Source organism: Protobothrops mucrosquamatus, unplaced genomic scaffold, assembly GCF_001527695.2.
Source record: "Protobothrops mucrosquamatus isolate PMUCROS unplaced genomic scaffold, P.Mucros_1.0 scaffold2579, whole genome shotgun sequence".
Taxonomy (NCBI): domain Eukaryota; kingdom Metazoa; phylum Chordata; class Lepidosauria; order Squamata; family Viperidae; genus Protobothrops; species Protobothrops mucrosquamatus.
In genome coordinates this window covers 209,623-226,806 of record NW_015388635.1, presented here as the reverse complement: position 1 = coordinate 226,806, position 17,184 = coordinate 209,623, and the positions used below count along the sequence as shown (strand labels likewise).

The 17,184-nt window shown below is 40.3% G+C and overlaps 1 protein-coding gene across 1 annotated transcript in view; it reads left to right on the top strand.

The window, feature by feature from the left end:
• Positions 1–13,879, top strand: part of LOC107295932 (ADAMTS-like protein 1) — an 81,786-nt gene extending 67,907 nt beyond the window's left edge. The window contains exons 11-16 of the mRNA XM_015825265.1: positions 1,704–1,904; positions 3,288–3,468; positions 5,582–5,789; positions 10,498–10,607; positions 11,479–11,699; positions 13,773–13,879. Coding sequence (XP_015680751.1) covers positions 1,704–1,904; positions 3,288–3,468; positions 5,582–5,789; positions 10,498–10,607; positions 11,479–11,699; positions 13,773–13,879 — 1,028 coding nt within the window. The remainder of the gene's footprint in view (positions 1–1,703; positions 1,905–3,287; positions 3,469–5,581; positions 5,790–10,497; positions 10,608–11,478; positions 11,700–13,772) is intronic.
• The last annotated feature ends 3,305 nt before the right edge of the window (positions 13,880–17,184 follow it).

Here is a 17,184-nt window from a genome sequence, read left to right as displayed (position 1 = left end):
CTCAAATCAGACCAGGGTCTTTTTGAATCCAAGCATAAGCTTTGAATCATAGAGAGCCGGTGTTTTTCTTTTATCATATCTCATTCCCATGGACTTTGGAATGAGAGTGTAAGACAACTTGCTCCGTTGATTCAGAGATTGTACAATAAGAACATGTCTTCTTATTACGCGAGCCATTCCATTATTTAATTATAACAAAATTGTGTAATGATAGGAACCTATTCCTTTTGCACTTTATTGGGTAAATGCATAAAAAAAATTATCCCAGCACTGGTCCCTTGATTTCCTCTTCACTTCTGGACTAATTTGTTAGCCCTGCCCAGAAGAAAGAAACGGAGAAGGTGAATGGAAGGACTGCTTTTCCTCCTGATATATTGCTGAACTCTTTGGAGAAGCCAGATGACCATGTAGCCGTAGCTATGAAAAGTAGAATTAAGACACTATGAAATTCGGTGGGAGTTTGCGTCATAAAATTATATATAAAGTTAATTAATTATATATAAAGTCTGAACGTGCCCATTCTGGATTTTAAAATGGCATTGTGTGCATTTCTGTGTGTGTTTCAGAGACTGGGGGTGCAGACTACTTTAAAATAAATAAGTTGTGGGTGAGGAATGCGTTTTATAAAGCAGGCACCAAAATGATACTGACTAGGACAGGGGTAGGCAACCTCGGCTCTTTTATGACGCGTGGACTTCAACTCCTAGAATTCCTGAATCAGCTATGCTGACTCAGGAATTCTGGGAGTTGAAGTCCACGCGTCATAAAAGAGCCGAGGTTGCCTACCCCTGGACTAGGAGCTCGTCTTTTTCCAGTTTTCTTAACAGTTTAAGTACTAGAAATACACAACTATTGTGTTTTGACATAACTGTGATCAAACCAACTGCAATTTGCAATAGCCTACATCCAGTAGCACTCTAGGAGACTTTGCAGGATGTGAAATTGGGTGATATGATAGCAGTGTTCCAATATCTCAGGGGCTGCCACAAAGAAGAGGCAGTCGATCTCTTCTCCAAAGCACCTAAAGGCAGGACAAGAAGCAGCGGATGGAAACTAACCAAAGAGAGTAGCAACCTAGAACTAAGGAGAAATTTCCTGACAGTGAGAACAATTAATCAATGGAACAACTTGCCTCCAGAAAATAATGGTGCTCCAGCTGAAGAGATTGGACAACCATTTGTCTGAAATGGTACTATAGGGTCTCCTGCTGGAGCAGGAGATTGGAGCAGAAGACCTCTCAGGTCCCTTCCAACTCTTTTATTCTGTTCTATTATTTGCTTCATGAAATGTTGGTCTCAGCAGGTGCCCTGTGATGTTGGCTCCAATGCGGTCTTTTCTTCATCATAAATTTTGTGAGCTATTTTGTGGACATGGGTGAGAATAAATAAATTGTTGATTTTACAAGGAATCATCTCATTCCTTATCAGATAGCTCTCCATATTTGCCTAGGTGGAACTCAGTGTTCTTCATGAAAGGATTTTTACCATCAGTTTCAAACTAAACTGCTTTTCTTTTCTTTCCCATAAAAGTACGTAATCTCATGATCTCAAAGCTGAAATAGGCTGGAAATAGACAAATGTGCTGATTCTTTGTTTCATCATCAACCTTGATTTCCCAGATGTTTGTGTTATAATAAGGAATATGTGGTTAGCCAGTGTGTTAAGTTTTGACCTATTTTTTCTGCCTTTCTTTAAATCTTCTAGGCTGCCCAGTAAATGGTCATCCCACTCCTAACATCACTTGGTTTTACGACGGTCATCCCTTCCATCTGCCCTATCAGGTGTTAGCATCTGGTCAGATTCTCCAGATCCTGAATGTCAGCAATGATTATCAGGGAGAAATCAGCTGCAGGGCTCAGAATGAGGCAGGCTTGCTTATTCAAAAAACATCTCTGGTCATCCAAGGTAAAACATAGTTCTAGATCAGCCTTACCCAACCAGTAATTTTCCCATGTCTGAACTTCAGTTTCTCCTAGTTTCTTCGAACTATGACAACTGAAACCAAGTAGATCCTTTGAACTAACAAGTGGAATGCATAGTTTGGGGACGGGGCTGATTCTGGTTTTCTAAATATTTGATACGTCTTTGCCATTGAATGTTATCAGAGTTTCCTGTAAACTATACAGAGGGAGTCTGAGGGAATGCTTAACACCACACAGGCGTTTATTCCAAACAGAAAGTCATCCAACCTAGTCTGGGTATGCTGTGGAAATGCAAATCTCATACAAAAGTAAACAGTTTCTGGACAGTAGTCTACGTTTTATTTTAGAATATTGTATATTGTCCCAGTATTAACTCCTGCTGGGTTAATTTTTCTGGATTCTTTCAGCATAAAAACAAACCCCATTGAGAAAAACTTACATAGGTTTTATGTCAGATTGCTTACCCTGAGAAGAAAAGAAAAAAAAAAGACAGTCATTTAACAGTAGTAGAATGTAGCAGACTGGCAGAGGCATTATAATAAGGCTGTAAAGGTCTTGCACTAAGAGTGGGGAGACTGAGGTGCTAGTCCACCTTCAGCCACTGAAGCTTACTGGGTGACTTTGAACAGTCCCCTCTTTCTCAGTGCAACCTGTCTTGCAAAGTTACTGGATGGTATTCTTTATGGACCTTTGGGAGTATTCTTTAATTTTCTTAATGATCCAGCATGCTGTATATGAGCAACAAAAGGTTCTTTCTTTCTTTAATTTATATGCCGCCCATCTGGCCTAGAGGTGACTTTAGGCAGCTTACCATCACAAAAGCAACAAGTTAAACATTAAAACGATAAGTATGAACATTAAAATTGACAAGATAGGAAGGGAGAGAGCAAGAGGCACACGGGGAGAAGGCAGGGTCTTAGCTTAGTCCATTAATCACCTCCAGAATGACACATCCCCATTGGGGCTCCCAGGTTTTCAGGCCCTTTTGGAAGGCTGAATGTTACTTATTTCTTGCTCTTTCTAAAAACCAGTTTGAACGTCTGCCACTTCCCTTTCCTTGTAGGGCTCTAATCTGTGGTGGATGATTCTGAAGATTATTTTACTTGTGTATGAAATTATACTGTGTGATAATTTGCACAATCTTTTAAATCTCCTTTCTTTGCTATTGATATATGGATTTACCTCTTTCAGTCTGTTAGCCACTGGTTGCTCTCCATATTTGCTAGCATAGCTTGGTTAAAGCTTTATTGTACACACAGATGCATACACGGCACTGTGTGTGACTCCTTGAGCTCCTGTTCATTCTTATCTTCTTTCTATAGACTAGGCTAGACTTTTCCATTTAATTGAACTGTTGCAATTTCAGATTACCGATGGTCAGTGGACAAGATGTCACCTTGTTCAGCCTCTTGTGGCAACAAGGGTCTGCAATATCATCAGCTGAAATGCTTACTGGATGGAACCCAGGTCAACATATCCCACTGTGTGGAAAAACCCAAACCAAATCTGCAACCTGTGGCGTGCAACAGAAGAGATTGCCCTTCAAGGTTTGGCCTTCCATTGAAATGTGCAATGTGTGTCAAAAACTTCGCAATGAGGCAAGGATTGCTAACCTTTATAGAATCATCACTTGCCTAAGCATTGTAGCAAAAGTTGCTTTATCAGCTTAAACTGCCTGGCAACCAGGAATCAAGGAATCTCTTTGCAGGACAGAGTAAGATATCTCTGTCAATTATTATCAAGGAATATCTACTGATAAGTTAAACTTGGCAGGTGTGAAGTACTATGCATCTTGACGGGCAAGTACATAAAGTTGAGTCCATCAGAAAGAAATGCATCAGCCCAATCTTCCGTGATGTATCCATGGCTAGGACTACAATTCCCATAATAAGGATGGGGGAAGTTTTCTCCTTCTTGCGTTCCTTTTGTAAATGGTGGAAATATGGTGCTAACATGACACAGCACAGTCTGGACTAGCACATTCCTTAAGTGGTATAGCACATTCTCCAGTATCAAATCACTACCATTATATTCCAATCACGTTTTGTAGTATGTCTTGACCAAATGAGAATCCCAATGCCTGAAAAATTATTTCTCAAAGAAACTGTCAATGCTTAATGATAGATTGTATATAGATGCTACTGTTCTTTGAGACTTTTAATAAAATAAAGAGTATCCATCATCTTGGTGTAAGATATCACTAATGTCTGGGGCCTGACAGCTAAAGAAGAGAATTAAAAGACACAATGAGTAAAAAGCATATGATCATTAGAACTGTCCTCAAATTGTCTCCAGCACCTTCTTTATGTTTTACTATCCACATCTGCAGTTTTCCAGTTCAGTCACTTTTCCTATTGATTAAATTCATTCTGTCATTACAATATGAGCCACGATGGCGCAGTGGTTAGAATGCAGTAGTGCAGGCTTACTCTGCTCACGTTGTCAGGAGTTCGATTCCTTTGATTCCAACCAGTTCAAGGGATGACTCAGTCTTTCATCCCTTCCAAGGTTGGTAAAACGAGGACCCAGATTGTTGGGGGCAATATGCTGACTCTGGAAACTGCTTAAGAAGGACTGTAAAGAACTGTGAAGCAGTATACAAGTTTAAGTAACATGACAGTGTAAGATAGCACGATCATATGGGCATTGCAGGAAGTGCTGCTGAAAAGGATGCCTCTCTGTAAGAATCCCATTTCATTATCGTGCCCAGGGTGCTTTCAAAATAAAGGAACACATAAAAAACCTCACCCTCAGCCACTTTGTGTTCTTAACAAACCAAGATCCCACCTCCTGTGGATTTCCCCAGCTTCAACGTTGAACTGCTTTGGGAGGTAGTATCTATGTTTGTTCCCAGTGCAATCCATGATTGAATTCTTTTACATCTCTGTTCTAGAAACCTACCACCATTTAGGCTAGACCAGTGATGGCGAACCTATGGCACGGGTGCCAGAGGCGGCACTCAGAGCCCTCTCTGTGGACACGCGTGCCATCACCCCAATCCTAGGCCTTCAGCTGGGTTTTATAAAACCTTTTCGCTTTAGGCTTCCGCCGCCGTGTGCAAAAAAAAAAAGGTTCAATCAATCAATCAATTTCAACTTCTTGCGGGAAAAAAAAGATCTTGCAAAGTTGGAATTGATTGATTGAACTTTTTAGTCCCGCCCAGTCTGCCGTTACCACCACAGCCACGCCCACCCAATGGGCCACACCCACCTGGCACTCGACGATGCATAAGTGGGTTTTGGATTGCAGTTTGGGCACTTGGTCTCTAAAAGGTTTGCCATCACTGGGCTAGACCAATGGTGAGAGATGGTATAAACCAATCTTTGTGGGGGACCCAAGCTAGAAGAAGCTGCTTAGATTTTACTGTGCTAAATAAAGCAATGATTTCAGTTATCCCAAACATACTGATAATTTCTCCTTTGTGTGAATAGTGTGAGTTTGGATCCATTTCTGCCATTTGTTACCATCTTTGTTATTCATTGCAGGGAAATGTTATTTTTTCCAATTTTAGATGCCAACAGTAAGAAATCATTAGGTTTAGTCAAATAGATATAGGAGTGTTGCCTCAGAAGAAATGAAACTGGAAGTTTCGTAATCTACCTACAGTTCTTTCCAAAGTAATTTCACTGAAAATTCTGCTTCTTTACCTCTCCCGATTAGATGGATGGTGACATCGTGGTCTCAGTGTACCCAAAGCTGCGGTGGGGGTATCCAGTCCCGGAGGGTGACTTGTCAAAAACTGACAGCTGCTGGCATTTCCGTACCTGCGTCCAGTGATATTTGTGCTCAGTTTGCTAAGCGTCCAGTAGATACTCAGAGTTGCAATAGACAGCTATGTGTGGAATGGGCAACTTCGGCCTGGGGACAGGTAAGTAAATTTGGTTCACACTAATCATTGTGATTCTGAGAGGGCAAAGGTATCATTGTAATTGAAGGTCTACTTGCATTGAATAGGAAAGAAATATTATTGGTCTTAACAGTGAACATGAATGAGAATTGAACTCTAAAACAAGTATGAAGGAAGAATGAATAGGTCAAAAGGAAGAACAAAACTGAGGTAGTTAGTTATGACTGGGTGGAGGCGAGGCTACCTTCAAAATAGTAGTAGTAGTAGTAGTAGTAGTAGTAGTAGTAGTAATAATAATAATAATAATAATAATAATAATAATAATAATAATAATAATAATAATAATAATAATAATAATAATAATACCAGGAGATGCCAGAGTCGAAGAAAAAGAACTGGAAAAAAATTACAAAATATTGCGACCTGGCCATCGAAACTGCACGATTATAGATGAAACGTGTACAATGTACCCATTGTCATCGGGGCACTGGGAACTATGTCCAAAAACTTTGCAAAATACATCAAGAAACTGCAGCTTCCTGCAATAACTCCAGCAATGTTACAAAAAACTGCGCTACTCGGAACATCTTATATTTTAAGGAGGTACCTGGTTGACACCTAGGATGCTGGTAGCAACCCGTGTCAACCATCAGCGCTAGCCAATTTGAATGTTCAGTTGACTGAGGTTCATGTCCAATGAATAAAAGATAATAATAATAATAATAATAATAATAATAATAATAATAATAATAATAATAATAATAATACCATCATCTTTATTGATTAGCCCATGGGCCATATCAAGGTGCAGAATTCCAAACACACGTTATACTAAAATGCAGTAAAAACAAAATGGAATAATACAAGTTGGATCATAGATGAGTTGAAGAATAATTGCAAAGTGCCGGTATGCACTGGCTTCAAGCAGAACTAAATCCATCATTTTTCAACTAGCAGAATCTCTGCACTAAAACCTACATACCCATAGCCATACATTGAAACATAAAAGATCTGAAGGCAGGACAAGAAGCAACGGGTGGAAACTAATCAAGGAGAGAAGCAACCTAGAACTAAGGAGAAACTTCCTGACAGTTAGAACAATTAACCAGTGGAACAGCCTGCCTCCAGAAGCTGTGAATGCTCCAACACTGGAGGTTTTTAAGAAGAGACTGGACAGCCATTTGTCCAAAATGGTATAGGGTTTCCTGCCTGAGCAGGGGGTTGGACTAGATCAAGGCTTTTCAACCAGTTGTACGGGTACCACCTGTGGTATATTGGCACCTGGCAGGTGGTACGCGACCATCCTAGAAAAATGGTAGCGGGGGAGGGGAATGAGCTGAACCGGAGGCAGCACCACACAAGCCTGAGCGAGAGATGGCTGGAGCTGCAGGGCTCCAGGGGAAGCGCCAGGGGAAGTGCCAGGATACCAGGCTCCAGCTGGAGCTCGGCGCTGATCCTGGTGCTTCTGCTGAGCCCAGAAGAAGCGCCGATCAGCTGGAATGTTGCAGCATCTCCAGGGTCTTGTGATTTACATTCAGATGCTTGGCAACTGATTCATATTTATGACGGTCACAGTGTCCCAGGGTCATGTGAAGTAACAACCACCCAGCAGATGGGGGAATAAAACCAAACACCCCCCACCCCACCCCCGCTGCCAATCCTCAACAGAAATGCTCACAACAATGAAAACCTCAGACAGGAGGAAGAGCGCCGCCAGGTGGGCAGGCAGGTGTCTTGCTCGGCACTTTTTTCAGTGTCATTGTAACTTCAAACAGTCACTAAACGAACTGTTGTAAGTCGAGGACTACCAGTACTTCATCACTTTTTTCCTTTTTGGGGGGGGGTCATCAAGTTTTTGACACCTTGCTAGGCGACTGGTGGTACTTGGATATTGCCATATCCTAAAAGTGGTACAATGGGTGAAAAGGTTGAAAAGTCCTGGACTAGATGACCTCCAAGGTCCCTTCCAACTTTATTATTATTATTATTATTATTATTATTATTATTATTATTATTATTATTATTATTATTATTATTATTATTATTATTATTATTATCTTCTGTAACAGGAATGCCACCTTTTTTTTATTAAGGATAGTTCCTGGGGATTTTTTTTTCTCATTTGGGAATTTCAGGTAAGGGTTGCTGTTGTTTTTTTTAATGCATGCAGTCTTCCAGGTCCCTTAGGAAGATGACTTAGTTTATATCATGCCATGATGTCATATCCAGGCTCATTAACAAAAGCTATATGAATTCATTGACTTCGGTTGACCTGTTGGCTTTCTAATGTGATATTTCTCCAGCCAGGAAAATGAGGGGAGTTTTTAAGCACTGTGGAAACATATACAACTGCATTTTGAGGCAGGTCCACAAATTGATTATTCCAATTACAATTAAGAACAGATTATGGTCTATGTATAAATGGAATTTTGTTATTGTATCACAGAGTTCATCCCAAAGGATATCAGTTTCCTATTGGCCAAGCTCAATTATTAACCTTTTCCAAAATGCAGAGGAAAGAAGCATATTCTTTTGACCCTTTGAAAATAAGCCTTTCCATTATCCCTGTCTCCTGTAATCTAGTTTTGATATGTCTCTTGTAATGACCGCAGAGAGGGGATTTTATGCAATTATTTATCAAAGAAAAAGAACTTTTGCTCGTGTTTATAGTTGAACTTTTGACATCACAGTTTTGGAATCTAATCGATTTTTTTTTTACTTGCACTCTGAAGTGGGGGAGTCAAATCTTTTTTGCAATACGTCCAGACCCTTGTTACATTGGTTACATTAACATTAATAAGCCTAACCATGGTTTTCCTTCATGAAAATCAAAGAGGAGAACAGCATAACTGGGTTTTTTCCATTCTGTCCATCCGATTTGTTGGCCTTACTTCTTCTCCATGCTTCAAAGATTTGCAATCAAGAGAGTAGGTTGTGTGTGCTTTGGGCTCAAGCACAATCACAGGAAAAACTAGAATTGTGCCAAGTAGACACCCTAAGCTGGCGTGCAATGCAAGACTTTCAGATGGACTGGGCTTGATATAAATATTAGGAGCTAAGTCTTCTGGTCTTCTGTATTTGGGGCTGCAACTTTTGACTCTCCTGAGCTCTGAGCAGCTGCAGTTGGTTGAAGATGCCTCTCTGTAGAACTAGCTCAAAACATCCATGGATTCTATGAACATAAGTCAACCAAACTGGTGGTGAATCTTACTAGATTATTGCAATGCTCTCTATACAGCCTGCCTTGAAGACTACTTGGAGGCCTAGCCTTTTTCAGAAATAATGATCATGGGCAGTTTGGGGCATGCCAGCATTAAAATGTGGCTGTTTTCTCACGCCTTGGTGGAGGGACCGAGATGCTAGAAGATGATAATTCTCAATTTCCTTCTACTATCTGTTCAATGATGTGATATTTTAGAGCAGTAACTCAATCAGTTTTCATTAGGGAAAACGACATGATGAGCAATGTTTGTGCTTTGATACCAGTGTTGTGATGTCAAAGTCTTTTGCAACTTCAGCTTTAAAAAAAAATGTTGCAATCCTATGATCCCTGAATAAGCCAGGATCATGAGGTTTTTTTCAGATGTTCCAGCCTCACAGGTCACCCCATGAGCCTGCAAATAGTGTACTATTGATTCCATTCTGATACAGAGAATGGTATCTCCAAATGTATTTAAACTTTTTTTTAAAAAAAATCAGATTTTTAAGAAGATAATGCTCCTTCTTATCTATCCTCCTAGCATAATAAGGCTTGAAATGAGCCACCTGCAGATCTTACCACTTTATGCTACAACCCAAATGCTGGTCAAATTTCTTTTACTAGTACCCAAATACCATCACATTATCTAACATGCCCAGTAATTAATCTTTTTAGAGACCTGGAGAGAACCCCAGTAATCAAATTCAACACCTTAAAGAAAGACTCTAACTAGGATGGATGGAGTTCTTGGAGAAGAACAAGATAATTGGAAATTGAACTATAACCAAATCATATTCTATCCCAGTGGTTTTGTTTTTGTGAGGTTTTGAGGCAAATCTGTATTCAAAACTAAACTTACTGTATCCTTTCCTGTTGAAGGGGGTATTCCTTAAATATCTCTGGATAAATTTTGGGTAAGCTTATTGACCCATTCCTGGTAGCTCTCCAGAAACATTCCTCAGGGACTTTGGGTAGGACTTTTAAGGATTAATGCTAAGCACTCGTAAAATGTTACATTGTAAAGAGGGGAAGAAGGATACAATCTAAATCATGTGAAAAAAGATTGTGTACTACATTGGTTAAATTTCTAGGGTTTGGCATTAATCATATCTTCCTTTTCAATTATTCATAACATGTCTTCCCTAATTCTGTTATACTGGTTGCCTATCAGTTGTCATAAATATTTGTTGTAACATATTTACAACAGCAGACAAGATATAGTGACCCTTTCTAAAATAAAATTTTGACACTATCTTTTAAAATACCAAATAATTATGAAAGGGGTTAACCCGTTGAATGAGTGAGCAAGCTACACAACACTGCTAGCTTTACTCAGGGAGATTAATATGACAGTTTTTCTGAAAGTTTCCTATTTGTGTCTATTCAAAATGTTAGAATTGTAGCTTAGCCCACCAGCCAACTCAAATTCGAAAGTCCTATCTCTTACCACTTCACACAGCCAGCAAGTAAAGAGGTTTTTTTAAATATCTGTTCTAACCGATGTCTTGTTTTTTCTTTGTTTGTTAACAGTGCAATGGGCCTTGTATTGGATCTCGTCTGGCACTCCAGCACAGGCAGGTTTTTTGCCAGACCAGGGATGGGGTCTCTGTGCCATCTGACCAGTGCAGTTCCCTCCCAAGGTAGGTCCCATCGACACCTTGAAAATACCCAAAGCTCTATGTTTTGGTTCTCAGACCATAATACATGATAACTGATAATCACAATGAATGCTTTTGTCTCACTGGTTATATAAAAAGTCTCCAGTGCCCTCCTTGTTCTAATGATTTAGGAGAAAGTCATGCTTTTTCTTTGCAATAGGTTTTTTTTTCTGCATCATAACCATCAGCCTTTTCCGCAAAATACATGCTTTTCTACCCTCTTCCTAATGTCTGAATATATTTGCATTTATCTGTATACAGAGAGCAGACGTATGGCTGAAGCTCCAGAGAAAGCCATTTTAATTCTGAGGCTTTGCCTAATGACTAGCAACATCGGAATATGTTATACCGGGGGACCCCAACCTGTGGGCTGGGGTCCACTACTGGGCCATGGCCTGCTGGCCACCGGGCCACAGAACAGGCTGGCCAGTGCACGTACATGTGTGCATGCAACTCACCCCCACTCGGGGCTAGCGCTGCCACCTCTACGCAAACAGGGTGCTGCAGAGCAAAAACAGGGTGGTGCTAGTGCCTGTGTGGCAAAAATGGGGCAGTGCTAGTGTCACACAGATGCTAGCACTGCCCTGTTTGTGTCGCGTGTGCTCGCAGCTCCATTTGTGTCGGTGCACACATGTGCGCGTCAAATGCTTCCCCCTCCCTTTTCCTCTGGCCCGCCATAGGACTATTTCTGTACTCTTTTGTAAGCCATTTTTGTTTGTGATTATTTTCAAGATCCAAACGCCCCTGAAATTAATCCCAGCTCCTCTGTGGATAACCTTGAATCAGTTTCCATAAAGGCTAATATGCAAATATTGATGTTTTTTCCATTTTATGTATTTTTTTCCCATCAAAGGCCTTTAAGCACTCAGAATTGCTGGACAGATGCCTGTGGTGTACACTGGAGGGTCAGTCTGTGGACTTTGTGCACTGCTACCTGTGGGAACTATGGCTTCCAATCTAGAAGAGTGGAATGTGTACGTGTTCACACGAGCCAGCCTGTGCAAGATCACCTATGCGCTTGGAGACCAAGACCTGCTAACTGGCAGAGGTGTAACATCACTCCATGCGAAAATAGTACGTTTTTACTATTTCACACCCTAGTCAACGGGCAAAGCAGCAATCTGAATATGCATGTTCTTATGAGCTATTCACACACTCCTCCCTACAAATATAGGCAGTCTTCACTTAACAAGCAAAATTGGGACCAGCAACTCCATCACTTAACTCTTAACAGTACTTTTGGCAATACGGTCACGTGATTGCCATTTGCAATCTTGAAAGCCAGCTTCTGACAACCCAAGTCAATGGGGAAGCCGGCAGGATTTTGCAAGTTGTGGTCATGTGACAGCGTGCTTAATGGCCATGGATGAATCACTTCACAACCAGGCTGGAACTGATGTTAAGTTGGGCACACTCATGTGATGTTTTACTTAACTGTTAAGTAATTCCATTCCAATTTTCAGCACTGTTGAAAGTTTGAACAGTCGCTATACAGGACAGTTGTTAAGTGAGAACAGTCTGTAATTGCAATTCTTCTGCATATAGTTACACTACTCTGCCTTTCAGATTTCTAATCAGACGGTATGTGATTAAACTCTCATCTGTCTTCCTTGAGAAGATAGTCTAGCTTCCCATACAATGTCCAAACTTCACAATAAGTGGAATTCTGTAGTCCCTCCTAGGAATAGTAGTTCCTAGAGAGAGAACTTTGTCACTAGCTAAATCAGAGTTTGAAATACCTTAAAATTGTTTGTTCAAATGTTGGACCTTTTCCATCCTTTCTTTCACCAAATAAATATTTTAAAAAATTGTCCACCCACACTGCTTACACTCACCTAACAAGAATAACCAGAGGTTTTTACCTCATGCATACTACATGTTGTGTCCCATTCTCTCCATTCAATGTCCTCTAAAAAGATCTCCAATTACTTTACATGTGCTTTTGTTTATACATTAGAAGTACAGGTTATCCTTCAACTTAACGACTACAATTGAGCCCAAAATTTATGTTGCTATGTGAAACATTCGTTAAGTGAGTTTTGCCCCATTTTAACGACTTTTCTTGCCACAGTTGTTAAGTGAATCACTGCAGTTCTTAAGTCAGTCACAAAGTTATTAAGTGAATCTGGCTTCCCCCATTGACTTTGATGGTCAGAAGGTCACAAAAAGTGATCACATGACCCCCGGACACTGCAACCGTCATAAATACGAGCCAATTGACAAGCATCCAAATTTTGATCACTGCCATAGGGATGCTACAATGGGTGTAGGTGTGAAAAATGGTCATAAATCACATTTTTTTCAGTGCCATTGTTAACTTTGAATGGTCATCAAGTGATAAGTCAAGGACTACCTTATAATAAGGTGAGTGGAATGAGAATCAATTGCTGTTAGAAATATCTCCCTATACTAAGGTCACCTTCATCTTGCTTATTTCCCATATTCTGAGCTAGAATGTATAGGCAATTTAGGCAATGAAGGTCATAGATTTCATAAGCCAATATTTGTATTTTTCATTGGAGTGTTCGGTATCTCCCAATAGAGCAATTCTCCTCCATGCTGCTATAGAGAGATCTGTCTGAACTCTCTGTATGAGACTGCTTTTTTTTCCCCTCTCTCTCTCTCTTTTCTTTCCCATACATCTACCCTTTCCACTTGTCCCACCTCCATCCTGCTGGAAAAAAGGAGGGAAATGGAAGTTTTGGTACTTGCCTGTTTCTATGTACAAAAGTGATTCACATGCGAGAGAAAATGCTTGGTATAAAGCAGAATAGGGTTCAAATAATTTTATATATTTTGCTTATTTTTGGTTAGGAACTCAATTGATACCTACTAATTTTGTTAGTTAATTAGCCTTGGCTCTTCAAACATTTATTAGGAGGGGGAAATCACTAGGACTGGTTTCAGCTGGAACTGACAATCCCAGGTCGTCAGGATGGGACACCTTGGCATTTTATTGGACTTTTTGTACATGTTTATATTTCTTTTCCTGTTCACTTTTTCTTCTGGAGGTGGGAATGTCGTAAGTTCAGGATCATCTTTCATCTGAGTAACTACAGATGTTCTGAAAGTTAGCCAGCCAGAAAGATTCAAGATGAGATTTGTCATCCCCCTCTTTTTTTATTATTCTCATCCCCTTTTTCCTAGTTGAGTGCAGAGATACCACCAGGTATTGTGAGAAGGTGAAGCAGTTAAAGCTCTGCCAACTGGCACAGTTCAAGTCACGCTGCTGTGGGACGTGTGGAAAAGCATGAAGGCAGCAGCGAAAGAAAGAAAGAAAGAAAGAAAGTGAATTTAGCAACTGATGGCCTGGCTCTACTCTGCTCCTGAGAAGAGCTGCTTGAGAAAAGGAAAATTGGAAAAGCAGTTGCCTCATCTGCCACTTATTTATTTATTTTTCCTTTCTCTCCCCTTCTCTTTTTTTTTTCTTGTTAAGAAATCTCTTTTAACAGAGTCATTTGTTCTTTCTAAAAAAAAAAAATGACCTTGACAAGGTTTCTCTCTTAATGATGGGAAACACATGCAGCGAGTCACAGTTCATGATGAGGGTGAAGGCCAAGAGAGGAACAGAGAGAGAGAGAGAGAGAAAGTATGTTGGAAATGGAACCGTCCAGAAGACATCACTGGGGGGGTCCTTGACGGACTGAAGAAAGACGTGGAAGCAACTGGAGACCAGACACCCAACTGGATTACTAGGACGTGAATCGGAATGGGGCTTGACAGACACAGAAAGCAGAGATTAAAATGGACGATTGGCACCTTGCAAACAAACGTTGGCGCTGACTCTGGCACACTCGTAGGGAATCCTCTTCCCAAACAGGGATTTACTATGTTGCGCTCACCATCACCACCCGGAAAGCGGGTAGTGTGCCGTGTTATACTTGTGAGTTCTTGGAATTTTGCCACAGCAAGAACAGCTGGTCTTTTGGGCTTGACATTGGCAATGGTGATGGGGATTTCCTATGCCAACACATCCAGAGGCCACTAAGTTGGGGAAAATATAATTAGAAATAAGGGGAAGAAAGAGGGTGGTAAAGTTCTCGCTGCCTATCTCAATACTTCCCAAGAGGTTGATTGTTCGTACATTTGAAGAAGTGATGGCTTGTCTGTATCCATAATGAGATTATCATAGCTGTATGTCTTTTTTTTTATGCTACAGTTTGGGATTTTCTGCTTTTGTGATCCTCAGGTGGTACAGTTTGACTCTCAGAATGCTACAGTAGATTAAATTGCATTTTTAATAATGTGTCTGAAAGGCAGGGGGAGCAATGCCATTCAGATTAGGAAGAAAGGTGCACCAAAGATTAACTCTTACAGTTCATTTTGGTTCCTTGTGATCCAGGTACCAATCTCTTCTTCGCTTACTGAAAGCTTGGAGTTCTTTTTAATTTATTTCATTAAAAAAAACCCTCACATAACTAAATATACTGTATGCAGTTTCATCCTGATTACTCTTGATTAATATTGAATCTGATGAAAGTAGAGGGAAATACTCAAGAGGTTTTCCATCGCATTTTTCCTAGTAACTTTTTTTTTAGTAGAAATGAAGTTGGAAACTAATTTTAAAAAAAACTAAAGAAGAAATTGGGATGGAAGATTATGTAGTCCATGTGATTCAGAGTGAGTGTAAAAAAAACCCCACAAATATTTTGCAGTAATGAAAGAGAAATTATGAGGCAAACAGTAAGAGGAATAAGTAAACTCATTTGTCCAAACATGTTTTTTTGAAAGAGATTGGCAACACCTGTTCAGCTTCACCTCTTCTCTACTATGGAAGTACAACCCAATCAATACAATTATGTATAGATTTTCTACATTGAAATTCCATGAGATTAGATCATGTTTAAAATGGATTGCCGGTGCAGAGTAATCATATTAATCCTCGCTGCTAGGATGAAATTATAAACATCCTCTAGACCTGATGAAATATATTAACTGAACTGTTTTCTCACTTGATGGAGATAACACAAAGAAAGACAATCAATATAGGTGCATCCCATTCATGATCCTCTCCAAAAAAAAGAGGTTGTTTTTTTTAATTAAACAGGTTGAAATTCACAAACTGTGCTGAACTGCTTGGAGCTAAAACATAGCAGCTCTGAAATACACTTCTTTGTAGCTCTGATTGATGGGCTGTTGCAGCAATCTTATAATGCCCCTTCATTTAGCCTCCTTCACCTGAGCTCCTGCCCAACTAGCAGTTCAAAAGCATGCAAATGCAAGTAGATAAATAGGCACCACTTTGGTGGGAAGGTAACTGCACTCTGTGATGTCATGCCTTGAAATAAAAATGAAAACCACCCCTTATCATCATCAGTGACTAATGGAGTAAAATCTGCAGCGACTTCTCGGGAAAAACAACCAGATGGAGAAAGGAAAGTACTGTAGAGCAGAGGTCCCCAACCTTGGCAACTTTATAACTTGTGCACTTCAACTCCCAGAATTCCTCAGCCAGCGTGCCTGGCTGAGGAATTCTGGGAGTTGAAGTCCACAAGTCACAAAAGGGCCATTTTGAAGACCCCTGCTTTAAGAGATGGTTCCAATCTCACACAGGTTCCAGATCTCTGTTGTTCATTAAAGTAGTTCACCTATTCTTTTTTTCCAGATACCCCATGAGCCTTTAAAAAACCCCACTGTGGCTACCTTTAGAATTGCAGTGCAAATCAATTCCTTCATGGGACGGAATTCGCAAAATGATGGTCTGTTTTAATGAAGAGTAAAGGGTTGTTTTGGAAGCTCTGTTGTGAAACATGGGTTGCCCCATGACACAACTCAAACAGCTTACATACTATATTTCCTGCCTGCTGTTGAAGGACAAGGAAAGGCAGTCTGTATGGCAGCCATCAAGTCTATAGTGTCCTTCACACCTTTCAGAGTCCAGTCCAAAAGCTGAGCAAATGAATGAGCTGGTTCCCACAGACCCTGACACAGTAGTGATAAAAGAACCATGTGGTTGGTTTGTCTTGCTTTGGGGGCTGACTGTGACCACAACATTTGGCAGGTGTGATGGTTTTACCCAGCACTGATTTCTCCAAGATATAGTGGTTGCACGTCTCTAGTAATTATCCAAAGCTGGGCTTTAGCAAGATGAAGGACTGAGCATCTGTAAATCAAAATTGGTATTTTGTATTTCCAGAGAAGGGTCTTCAAACAAAAACCATGATTTGTGCTGCACATTTTGTACCCCAAACATCTTCAGGGTGGGTAGGTGGAGTCTTCAGTTCTGGGGGTTCAGTTGAGCACAAGCACTATAAAAGGCCATCGCTGCTCTTTGGGTGTGTTTTCAGAGGAACCTTGGCTTGTATTCAGTCGTAAAATGTGCGCTGAAGGTAGCATTGACAGGTTGCAGCTTTTTATTACCTGTATATTTTAAAACAAGTCTGGAAGTTCTCTGATGAGGTCAATGTCAGGTCCGCCAGATTTAAATTGCCTTCTGTTTTGGGCTTTCCAAAATGTATCTGGCAGAGAATTTGCTCTCTTTTTCAGATGGGTCTCTGAGTTAACTGCGTTGCTATGAATCAATGCAACATTTATTTAAAGAAAAAGAAAAGAAAAGAAT